This window comes from Plectropomus leopardus, chromosome 18 (assembly GCF_008729295.1).
Source record: "Plectropomus leopardus isolate mb chromosome 18, YSFRI_Pleo_2.0, whole genome shotgun sequence".
Classification (NCBI taxonomy): Eukaryota; Metazoa; Chordata; class Actinopteri; order Perciformes; family Serranidae; genus Plectropomus; species Plectropomus leopardus.
The window spans coordinates 30,029,186-30,041,515 of NC_056480.1; the positions used below are offsets into that span (position 1 = coordinate 30,029,186).

The following is a 12,330-nucleotide window of genomic DNA, read 5'->3' on the forward strand; positions in this document are numbered from 1 at the left end:
CTTGAAATTAAAAAAAGAATGGACAGAGACGGAAACAAAAGCAAGCAATCAATAATAATTTATTTAATTTAATGTCACATCAGGAGGTTCCCCCAAATAAGTTTTTGATGTAGTCTAAAAATCTATTGCTTTTTTGTTGTTTGTAAGCACAAGAGAGGAAAGCGATGAGTTGAAATTAATCGAGAAAAGGCAGAAAGAGGGTTGTGAACCTAAAAAATGTTGTTTATGGATAAAGAATTTCCCCATTGAAATAAAAATATCAACAACATAGTTCAAATATTTGTTGTATAATCATAATAACAGATTATATCTTTTAAGTGAAAAGTGATATAACAATTATTGAAAACATGAGAACTAAAATTAGGGGGAAAACCCTATTGTTATTGTACAATGAAAAAAAAATGAATGGATTTAAATTCTACCACCCTGCCCACAGAGAGAGCAAGAGTTTTCACCATCTGCATATCTGTATATCATTGCGTCTATCCCAGGCAGGATAGACGCAATGACGTAACATACAGAGGCGTAAAGACGTAATGTTAATGTGCTTCGCTTTCCTCCTTTACCACTGTGCTAGGCAAGTTAGCATGTGCAGCCCCGAGGGTTCCGCTTAATTTACACCGTCAGTACATTCATATTGGAAAGTTCATATCTTCGGCAAAAACATGAGCACGCTATGGATGGGCAACGTGAGTTTTTTTTTTTTTTTTACAACTTTTTACCGCGATAAATGATTTTGTGTGAGCACCGTGTGAGCTAGCTTAACACAAGCCCCATACAGTGACTGGAGCGTAATTTAAAAGCCCCTTTAGAAAAGCAACAGATAATACGAGCCAGTTCGTCAGTGAAGACTTTATACGGAGTAACGTTAGCTGATAGACTGGTGATTAATTGTGGTTATTCGGCAAAGCAGTAATGCAGCACGTAGCACTGCATTCACGGTAAGCCTGAGCTCTGGCCTCCTGTGCAGAGACACAGAGGATGAGACAGGCCACGGACTCTGATAAGTTTGATATAACGAGGCTGAACTGGCTTTGCAGGGATCCAGTCTCAGTTTATTAGCCATTCCAACATGTGAAAAACATGACGGAACGAAATTCGTTACCCAGGTCCAGCAGCGTACAGAGATAAATGTCACGGGAAAACTTTCTTCTATTCTCACAAATAGAAGAAAGGGCTTCTCAATGTTTTTCTCTCCATGTCGCCTCACTGTGCCGATCGATGGATGTCTCTGTATGAATCCTGGCAAATATACAATAACATAACTTATCAATATGAGACCAAGAAAAAAACCTTCATCAGCTCAGTAGTTAGCATAGTTATTAACAATAACTTAACGATCAGTCAAAGTAGGAGAGTTTTTCTGTACATGTGTGAGGTGAACATAGTGCAAGTAGTGCAGGATGAAATATACATTTTACTGTAATGTTATTACAGAAAGAGTACATGAAAATGTTATGCTTTATGTTCTCTGCCCAAAACTTTCAAACAGAAATTGGGAAAAAGGTTTGTGTGTGTGTGTGTGTGTGTGTCTATTTGTGGTGTGTTTTTGTGGAATGGGCTGAAGGTAGAAATCAAAAACAGTAAGAACATGGGCTGCTTATTGAAAATCTGTTATACATGTTTACTATTATTTTGGGTTTTTTGTTTAGTTTTTTTTTTTTTTACATATACATAGTATTTTATTTTAATCATTCATTTTAAGCATTCAAAATGAAGTGCATTCGATTCAGAAGTAGTGCAGTTATGGTTAAGACCATTTGAATAGAATGAAAGGTGTATGTTGCCTGACAGCAGACAGAACTGTTGTAGTGGAAAGATTCAAAGGTTCAGACCCAAGTAAAGGTGTGTGGGTCCAGTGTGAGAGGGGAGCATGAGGTCCTGAACAGAGAGGTAGAATAATGAGGCGGTGCCAAAGAGAGGACGGGTTGTACAGTGAGATTGCAGCTGGTAGGAAGTTGTCCTGGTCCCAGTGGAGCTGGATCAGTATCTTACTGAAAGTGCTCCACTGTTTGATAAGGAGGTTATTAAGAGGATGTGAGGTGTTTTCCACAAACCTTACTTGCCTACATAGATCGTAAAGATATCTCCCTTCAAGAGATGTCAATCATTTCTTCTCTTGAAAGAAAACAGGCCAAGAGGGTAATTTCACACAGTTTTTCTCATCCAGATCAGATGCAGAAATACGTTCTTTCTTAGATTTTTCAAACCTGAACTAAATTAGCATGGAGATGCTCAACACTGTTAAGATTATAATCATGATAATATTTTAACCTTCAGGTTTAAGACACAAAATAAACACACAAAAAAAACATAAATAATGAAAAGGTAGGAAAAAAACGTTTTCAAGGGTTTACATGATTTAATTAACATTTTGATCATTTTAATCTAAACATTAACATATGGGATGAAGAAGATCAGTTAAATTGCCATTTTTTTCACAGAAGAATAAAGGTTTCACAAAATTTAAAATGAGCTTTAACAGTGTTAAGGCTGTTCCTATGATGTTGAGAACCTGCTTCAAACTTTAATGATGAAGAATCAGCCAGTCCCCTTGATGTTCAGCTAAACTTGTCAAATTCAAACTTGTAAATGGAAAGCCAGCTACAGTCTCGTATTAATCACTACCAGCTCTGAATGATGCCTGAGCTCTTTTTCACAGCCCATTTTTCCCTTTGCTCCGCAGCTGGAGGCCTACATGGACGAGAAGTTTATCACCAGAGCCTTTTCCACCATGGGAGAGCAGGTGGTTAATGTGCGCATCATACGCAACAAGATGACAGGGTAAGAACTGAATCCACAAGCACTTGTCTTTTAGAGGTTGTTCTGTTCCTACGTTTAACAGTGTGTCGTCACCCAGGGGTGCCCTGGGTTACTGTTTTGTGGAGATGGCAGATGAGGCCACAGCTGAGAGGTGTCTCCGCAAAATCAACGGAAAAGCCTTACCAGGAGCCAATCCGGTATGTGGATTGTTCAGACAGCGGCAATGTTTTTATCTTAGTATATTGAGACTGTTGACAAATGGCATGCTGAACTTTAACTTTTTTCTCTCACAGCCCACAAGATTCAAGTTAAACCGAGCCACCTTTGGGAAACAAGACAGTGGGTGAGTCCAAATGAAGAGGCAGGATGTCAAAGGTGACATCAAGATACTACGTAATGACAAAAAGATCATTGATTCCTCCTATCAGTGACACATGATGTGTGTTTGTGTCTGCCAAAAATAAAAGCCCAGCCTGAGTATGTCCCTCTGGTTTCAGGCAGATGTACTCTCTGTTTGTGGGAGATCTGACACCAGAGGTGGATGATGGGATGCTTTATGAGTTCTTTTACAACCGCTACCCTTCCTGTCGTGGTGGAAAAGTGGTGCTGGACAGCATGGGCAACTCCAAGTGAGTATTAACATGCCACCACACCAATATGGAGACAATGGGCTTCATGCAAAAATATATGTATGAACAAATTTTCTTGTAGTTTTGCTTGTATCCAGGATTTGATCTTATTTTGTTAGTCTCCATTCATTTTGGGGATTTACTAATGTTTTCTTATTTTTACGTTTCTCTTGGTTAAGAGAAAACTTTAAGAGTGGTCGAGAGCATTCTTACGAAGTTAAGAGAAAAAAATCTCGCTTTCACAGTCCACAGATTGTTGCCCAACACAAGGACAAATAAATTTTATATTTGAGGAGCATTTGAAAATGCATTTAAATGATTTAAATAAATTTAGATAATGTTTTAGAGGAATTATTATGACCGGATTATTAAATTTCAGGGGTAAAGGGATGCTACTATACTTGGCCTATTGATCACTTAAATTGTCATTTCACAATTATAATAATCATTAAATTATTACAGTAGTGCTTTTCAGCTCTGCTGACCAGAGCTGAAATGAAATTAGGTACATTTACTTAAATACTGTTCTTAAGTATAAATCTGAGGTTACTTTTACATTACTTGAGTATTTTGATTTCATGCCACATTCCACTTCTACTCCACTACAGTTCAGAGGGGAATATTGTACTTTTTACTCTATTACATTTATTAGATAACTACTGTACAAATTAAGATTTTTTTTCTCACAAACCATAAATCTAGAAATAACAGTGAAACAGTTAGTCGATAAATTGGCAACTATTTCATTTGTGTAAATCATTTTTAATGCAAAAAAACAAACAAAAAAAAACATTAAATGGTTTCAGGTCTAATATAGTACATATGAGATTTGGAACCATGAAATGTTTTGTATATGTATGAGGACTTGCTGCTTTTTCTTTAAATCATTTATTCATCATTTATTTAAACCTTTTTGCATGTGTACTTCTACTTTTAATACTACATCTTGCTTGCATTTTTACTGCATCTTCCTCATCTTACAGCTTTTTTTTGGGCTCATCTCTCCAGTCTTGGCCATGCATCAGAGTCTTTGCACACGGCACTAAACCTGCCCTTATATAGTGTTTAGGGGCGTTATTTATGCTAACAGATGACTAATGATCAGTGGGATTAATCATTGAGCACAGCTGCTCAGAGCAGATTTGGATGGTTAAGAGCGTTTAGTGCATCTGGAGTTGACTTCGCTTATATTTTCTCTTATCAGAAAACTGTATGTATCAGATGTATGTATGCATGTGTTGCTGGTGTGCGTTGGTATAGATATGTTTTCCCGTGAGTTTGTTTCCATGAGACAGTCTCAGTCTTACTGTACATCCTTGTCTTCTCTGTACACCATCCATGGTGCTCACACAGTCTTTCAGCAATGTTTATCTGACTAAGGAGTCTGTAGAAGAGAACAAAATTCCTTCTATAAAGCAGGTACAGCTAATGATAACACACTTGTCATTATCTGACCCTCAGAAGTTAGCGTCATTTATAGATTGCAGTTTGGGCTGTATTCTCTTCTGTGAGGAGTCTGCTGAATTAGTGCTAATTACACAGCTTTGGTTCCCTGATTTTGGACAGAATTGTCAACTTGTTAAACTGTTTCCATCTTCAGTCAAACATCCCACCCACTCTGACTCATTTCCATGAGGGAGAGGGTGTTGCTTTTCCCTAACCAATCACTAGAGGCCAACATATCCGCTTGAATCTAACATCATTTGAAGTCCACATTGATGCATCTTCATGCCAATATACCTGTTTTACCGACATTTAAGAGTGGAGCGGAGCAAAGTAACACAAACTGCTATGTAAGGTGATAAAGAGGAGACATGTCAGTGTAGAACGGCCTGAAAAGCAGTGCCTATCTTAATTACAGCACAACTTTAGCATTTTCCAGTTATGACAGGTGGAATATACTTGTTGTTTGGGCATATATACAGCCAATTCGAAATATGCATCTGAACTGGGTTTTTTCTGCAGTTTGCAAACACACATTTGGTCGGCGCAGCGCGTTGTCATGGATACATTGTACACAAACCAACTCTAACAATTTGCAAAGCTGTGGCAGAGATGCTGCCGAACATCCCTCATTTCTGGTGGGAAGGAGAAGCACACCTGCTTTTAAACACTTTAACAGATGAGGATATCAACAGGCATGATGTGTGCAAATATCACAGCACTGAACTTTTCAAAAAGGTGGAAGGAAGGAGGGAGTCCAACACTGGGAAGAAACTGTTCTACTTCTCCATATTTTTATGTGATGAGCGACATGTTGGGGCACATTAATCAGAGCAAGCAGAGCTGCATGTTAACTGTAGTGTTAGTGGAATATTCATTTTCATAAGTCATGTAGGTAGGAATGTTGTCTTTTTCAGAATAAGGGTGAAAACTGGACTATTTTGTGCATGTAAACATACTCATTGTTTTTACTCCTCATGGGTTCTGGTTCACCATTTGGCAACACCTTGACAGCAGCTTGACGACAGTGTAAGCCCTGCCCGTGGTGCTGATCATCTAATCATTTGTTCCCCTGTGTCTCTCATTGTTTTTGTTTTTTTATTTTAACCGAGAAACTGCTAATGTCACAATGCCTGACCAGACTCAGTCAACTCAAACTCAGGCAACAACTTTAGTTCCATTTTATCTCATTTCTTTCTCTCCTCCTGCCACCAAACTCCCTCGTTGTAAACCCTGCCCATGTCTGTATCTGCAGGGGCTGTGGCTTTGTTCAGTTCCCAGACGAGCGGCTGCAGAAGCGGGCGTTGGATGAGTGTCAGGGTGCTGTGGGACTCGGCGGTAAACCTCTGAGACTGAGCCTGGCTGCTAACAAGTGAGTTTTTCTCACTCCTTTTCAGCAAGCTCATATCTTTGTGCCAGGAGCACAAGCAGTGCTTGGTGGTGTTAAGCAGTGTGTCTCTCCTCCCTGTGGAGTTTAAGGAACAGACAGCAGCAGCAGCAGCCATCAGAGCACAGATCCTGGCAGTCCAGCTCTGCATACAGACACAGCTATGACCAGTACAACCAGTACCAGCAGCAGGCCTATCCTGGCTATTACTCCTCCTGGGGCTACGATCAGACTGCAGGAGGCTACGGCTACAACTACCAGCAGTATGATTACACACAGTATCCCCCAGCACAGGTGAGTGCTCGGTCAAATCAGCCATCAGGTAGTCATTGTTAACAGATAGCAATCATTCTAACGTCTTTATTTTTTCTATGTAGGAAACTGAAGCTGTTGAGGATGATGGACTTGAAGGTTGGTATTGGGATCAGGATCTGCAAATGAATCTTTTTTTTTTTATCATTGACTTATAGATCTATGCGTTGGTTTAATCCCTAAGTTATATCTATATAACAACATTTCTCAACACACAGCTGCAAAGAATTCCTTCCTTGCTAGATATGTGTCTTCCTTCCTTTGGTTTATTTCCATATTTAATACTTTGCTGTATCTATTTAAAAAAAGTTTTCTTAATGACATATTTTCTCTTAGTAATGCATTTAATGTGCCCATGTGAGACTGGATCTTTTCATAGTTTCGTGTCTGTGAAGCATTTTTAATGCACTGTGTGTGTGTTGTAGACCCCAGTCCGGAGCTGGATGTGGTGGAGGCCAACAGGAAGTTCATGGAGCTGAGTGAGGAACTGTACAATGCTCTGATCGAGTGTCACTGGCAGCCAGCAGACTTCTCTGCAGAGCAGGACTATCTGACCTCAAGCCTGCCAGAGCCCATTTACTGCTGAAACTCAGCACGGCGGACATTCTATTTACACCTCTCTGCTGACAGGATGGATTATTTTTTAAGGACGTAAAGGAAACAAGTCATGGTGATGGATCTAAAAAAAAATATTTTTGATTTATTTATGAATCCAAAGGATTACATGTTTGTCAGTATCACTGCTTTGTCTCCAAATGTAAAGATAGACACAGTTGTTAACAATCAAATCTTAGAAACTAGAATGACATCAATGTAAACAGAGCCAAAGAAAAGAAATACCAGACATGAATCGATACTTTGGTTCTCCTACACAAGGAGTTGACCTCATACAGGATTGTGTTGGTGTTCAGAAGATAAACTGACATCCCTGTCTAAAGGTCCAGTCAACATGCTATATGATGTCATTTACGCGGAGGAAAATGTGTGTGATGGTGAAAGTTGTGTTTTCAGTGCATTCAGTCTCTGCCCCCCTGGTTGGATCCATCTCTCTTCAGTTCAAAGTCATCAAAAGCCCAAATGTTCCTTCACTCTTTACATTACACACATCCTCTGTAAGAAGAGCGTACAGACTCAGCAGCAGATCCACTACCGTCAGTACATCAGTACATCAGTGATGTGCTGGTGGAAAATCAGTTTGACCAATCATCATTGTGTTTCAACAGTCCTTCAGACAGGAGAAGATACGACAGTGTGAACAGATGCTTGATGAGTTTTTTAGTTTTTCAGATCTAGTTTAAAGTAGATCGGGAGCTGTTGTCTTTAACACCACCTTAAACCTGAATGTGCAAAAGTTCACCTTATTTAACAAAAACTGCATCATGACCCACACACAAGGGACATTAACCATTTTTGTTTAGATGAGAACATGTTAATTAAATAAAAATGATTTAAAGTGAATGGTGTTATTTCTTTTAAATTTTCACAAAGAGTAAACGAATAAAAAGGTGACTTCATAAATGAGAAATGTGAAATGTTGTGTTATCTATATGACTTATGGAAGCAGAAAATGTGCAGACTGATGTCTTTAGAGGATTTGGCATCAGATAGAAATGAATGAATCTCTGAAATGTGTTCTTCGTTTTTAGTTCAACTGGGGCCACCACAGAGCCAGTCCACCATCATCAGCACACAGCCAATCTAATAGATGAGAGCTAATTGAAGCAGACTAACATAATATTAGTCTGGATTAGTTAAACTAAGTTTAAACTCCAGTCTCTAGTCCTCCTCCTCTGTCTGGCTTCAAATAGGTTCCATGTGATGTCAGTGACCTCAGGTGGTCTTGTCAGCAGGATCCAGGTGAAGAAGGACTGACACATGAACAAGCGTTTGTTCATCTTGGATCAAGTTATTTTGATTAACTACACACTCTTTTTGTGAGAAACACGTTAGGTCAGTGTGGACCCTGCAGAACAGGCACAGACCCAGGGGCCCAAGGAGTCAGGGGCCCCCTTGCCTTCATCTGCAAAATGTCACTGTAATAACTGCAATAAGTACCCTCCAGGAAAGACTCATAATGATCAAAGAGATGCAGAAGAACTGCAGAGAGACACAAGATAACTACAGAAAGAGACAAAAAAAAGACAAAACCCACAAAAATGCATAATGCCTATAATGAGACGCAAAACAAAGAGAAGCAAAACCACAAATCTGTGTGTTGATCCTGTATAGGAGAGGTGGTGGGGCCTTTTGCATACCTGTACCCAGGGGTCCATTGTCTCATAATCTCAAATCTGTGTAGGTGACTGACAGCAGAGACTGAATGTGCCAGTCCATCTGAGACTTTAAACCTGTTTAATTCACACACACAGAATCCTTTTTTATAGTCTTACATAGTTCTGTTTCCATTGAGCATTGCATTGTGGGACATGGCAGAATGAGTATAGCCTATATACTAATATACATGGTCATATATATGACTGGTCAAAATTCCAAGACTGAGTTAATCTCTGTAGGGATTAGACATTAACATAGGACAACCCTCTCTGTGATTAGGCCTCACAAAAGGGTCACCCATTGTTAAGTATGGCTATAAGAAATAATTAATGAATATTCATTATATGAATATTATTATTATTAAAAATAATTGTTAATTCTGTTAGATAATGTGACTTAATTTTAGTGAATTTACGAACCCCAATTCATAATGCGCCACACATTTTCAGTGTGGGTCTGATACCTCCATGAAGTCACGTGCACAGGTCTAGTACCCGTAGTCTTTTACTACAAAGCCACGCTGTTGTAACACTTGCAGAATGTGGTTTGGCATTGTCTTGCTGAAATAAGCAGAGACGTCCTTGAAAAAGACGTTGCTTGGATGGCAGCATATGTTGCTCCAAAACCTGTATGTACCTTTCGGCATTAATGGTGCCTTCATAGATGTGCAAGTTACCCGTGCCATGGGCACTAACATACCTGGATACCATCACAGATGCTGGCTTTTGAACTTTGCACTGATAACAGTCAGGATGGTCCTTTTCCTCTTTGGCCTGGAGGACACGGCATTCATGATTTCCAAAAACAATTTGAAATGTGGACTCATCAGACCACAGCACACTTTTTCACCTTGAGTCAGTCCATCTCAGACAAGCTGGGGCCCAGAGAAGCCGGCAGCATTTTAACTTGCACTTGTAGATGTTGTGACGAACTGCGTTATCTGACAATTGTTTTACGAAGTGTTCCTGAGCCCACGTGGTGATACCCTTTGCAGAATGATGTCGGTTTCTAAGGCAGTGCTGCCTGAGGGATCAAAGGTCACGGGCATTCAGTGTTGGTTTTTGGCCTTGCCGCTTTACGTACAGAGATTTCTCCAGACTCTCTGAATCTTTTGATGATATTATGGACCGTAGAAGATGAAATCCCTAAATTCCTTGCAAGTGTATGTTGAGAAACGCTGTTCTGAAACTGTTGGACTATTTGCTCACACAGTTGTTCACAAAGTGGTGAACCTTTCCCCATCCTTGCTTGTGAATGACTGAGCCTTTCAGGTATGCTCCTTTTATACCAAATCATGACACTCACCTGTTTCCAATTAACCTGTTCACCTGTGGAATGTTCCGAACAGGTGTTTTTGAGCATTCCTCAACTTTCCCAGTCTATTATTGCCCTTGTCCCAGCTTTTTTTGGAATGTGTTGCAGTCATCAAATTCAAAATGTGTAAAGTTTATCAGTTTGAACATTAAATATCTAGTCTTTGTAGTGTATTCAGTTGTATATAGGTTGAAAAGCATTTGCAAATCATTGTATTCTGTTTTTATTTTTAGTTTTACATGATGACCCAACTTCATTGGAATTGGGGTTTGTACATTAAGTCACCTTGTGGGGCACAATGAGGGAAAATGGTAGCAATAAAATCAGTCTTAAAATACAAAAAATTATCAATTTGGAACCCTGATCAATAATTAAATTAATAATTATAACCAAAACTACCACATTAATAGTAAAGGGTAAAGGATTTCAGAGCTCTTGACACAGTAGTTGGCGATATCCACACTTTTGTACAATACTAAGCAGACAGCAAGTATGATTCCAAAATACATTTATTCCAAAAAGAAAGGCAATTAAGGCAATTAAACAAAACACACAATGTATTCTAACTACTAATATATACAAGTATATACAAGTGTGGATGTGTAAATGTGCGTGTGTGTGTGTGTGTGTGAGTGAGAGAGAGAGAGAGACAAAGAGAAAGTGTATGTTGGTGTGAGCCAAGATGCAGAGGTGAATTGACTAACAACAGAAGCTGCAACGAGATGCCAGATTCAAAGATGGCCACAGCGCGACAAAGGCCTTGGCTGACCGTGTGGTTGTTCAGACAAAGGAACAAAGAAAAGTCAAGAACTTTAAGTTCCCTCCCTGTGTGCTACTGTTGACAGACAATTTTGAGTGTATGTCTGTGATCTAATATGTATATAAGGTGCTTTGGTTAGTGGTAGGGTGTTCAGTTACATGCAAGACCCTGTCTGTGTGAGGCAATAACAAACTAAATTCCAGACTACCCAGTAACCCAATAACAAAGAGATCACAACAACGACTCATTCGATAGCATTAACATCAAAACACATGATATAACAAAAGACAAAGTAAACAGTCTTGCTCAGCCTGTACTTGTGTCCTAATGCTATGCTCAGATGTTAGTTGCCAATCCAGGAGGGGCAGTAGAGTTCTTTGGCAGCATTTAATCTCGGGTCTTGAGAGTTGGATTGGGATGGCAGTGGATGGCCATCTTCAGGTCTCTCCAGAGATGTTGAAGGTGAACCTTTGGCTCAGTCTGAGCTCCTGAGCACTGGCTTCCATCTTGGTTTCATCAGAGCAAAGAATCTTGTTTGTCTCAGTCTGAGAGCCCTTTAGGTGCTTTCCTGAGACTCTCATTGAGGAGAGGCTTCATCTAGTCACTCTGCTATGAAGCTGAGATGGCGGAGTGTTGCAGTGACGGTTGTGCTTCTGGAAGTCTCTCCATCTCCACTCGATCTCTGGAGCTCAACCAGTTACCATTGAGTTCTTGGTCTCTTACCAAAGCTCTTACCCTTCTCCTCTGATTGCTTTGTGTTGCAGCTGGGCAGCCAGCTCAGGAAGACTTCTGATTCTTCCATATTTCAGCCATTCAAGAATCCTGGAGGCCACTGTGCTCCTGGGAACCTTCAACGCAGCAGAATTTTTTGTAGCCTTCCCCACATCTGTGCCTCTATACAGTCCTGTCTCTGAGCTCTGCAGGCAGCTCCCTCCACCTCATGGCTGCTTTGCTCTGATATGCACTGTCAGCTGTGAGACCTTATAGGTATGTGTGTGTGTGTGTGTGTGTGTGTGTGTGTGTGTGTGTGTGTGTGTGTGTGTGTGTGTGTGTGTGTTTGCCTTTCCAAATTTTGTCGAGTCTTTTTAATTCACAACAGGTGGATTCCAATCTAGGTGCGTAAACATCTCAATTCTGTTTTGTTCATAATTATAAATTAATATACATTAATGAGGGGGAAATTATTTTAAATAATCTTATCATAAGGCTACAACAATAAAAGTAAAAGGGTCTGAGTACTGTCTGTGTAAAAACATTCTGACCATTTCTTTGTTACATGTCTTTTTAGGAAATCGTTTCTAATAGTGTATATGATTTATCATTTATTATTTAAACTGTGTTGTCAGAAATACTGCATAAATAAGTTAAGGATTTAGAGATGTATCATGATGCATACAGTAAGGAATCAATAATGGATTTTCAGTAATGATGCTTAAAATGGAAATATA

General features: G+C 39.5%; 1 protein-coding gene across 4 annotated transcripts; it reads left to right on the top strand.

The window, feature by feature from the left end:
• Window positions 1-521: 521 nt before the first annotated feature.
• On the top strand, window positions 522-7,992 carry LOC121957659 (tRNA selenocysteine 1-associated protein 1-like). Of its 4 annotated transcripts, none has more exons than XM_042506377.1 (9): window positions 522-689; window positions 2,687-2,784; window positions 2,846-2,960; window positions 3,057-3,106; window positions 3,261-3,392; window positions 6,091-6,207; window positions 6,315-6,516; window positions 6,600-6,633; window positions 6,960-7,992. In XM_042506377.1, the coding sequence occupies exons 1-9, from the start codon at window positions 666-668 to the stop codon at window positions 7,118-7,120; spliced, it is 933 nt and encodes a 310-aa protein (XP_042362311.1). In that variant the 5' UTR covers window positions 522-665; the 3' UTR covers window positions 7,121-7,992. The 4 variants fall into 4 exon arrangements, with proteins under 4 accessions (XP_042362311.1, XP_042362313.1, XP_042362310.1 ...); XM_042506379.1 differs by having other exon boundaries at window positions 2,861-2,960; XM_042506376.1 differs by having other exon boundaries at window positions 525-689; window positions 6,309-6,516.
• The last annotated feature ends 4,338 nt before the right edge of the window (window positions 7,993-12,330 follow it).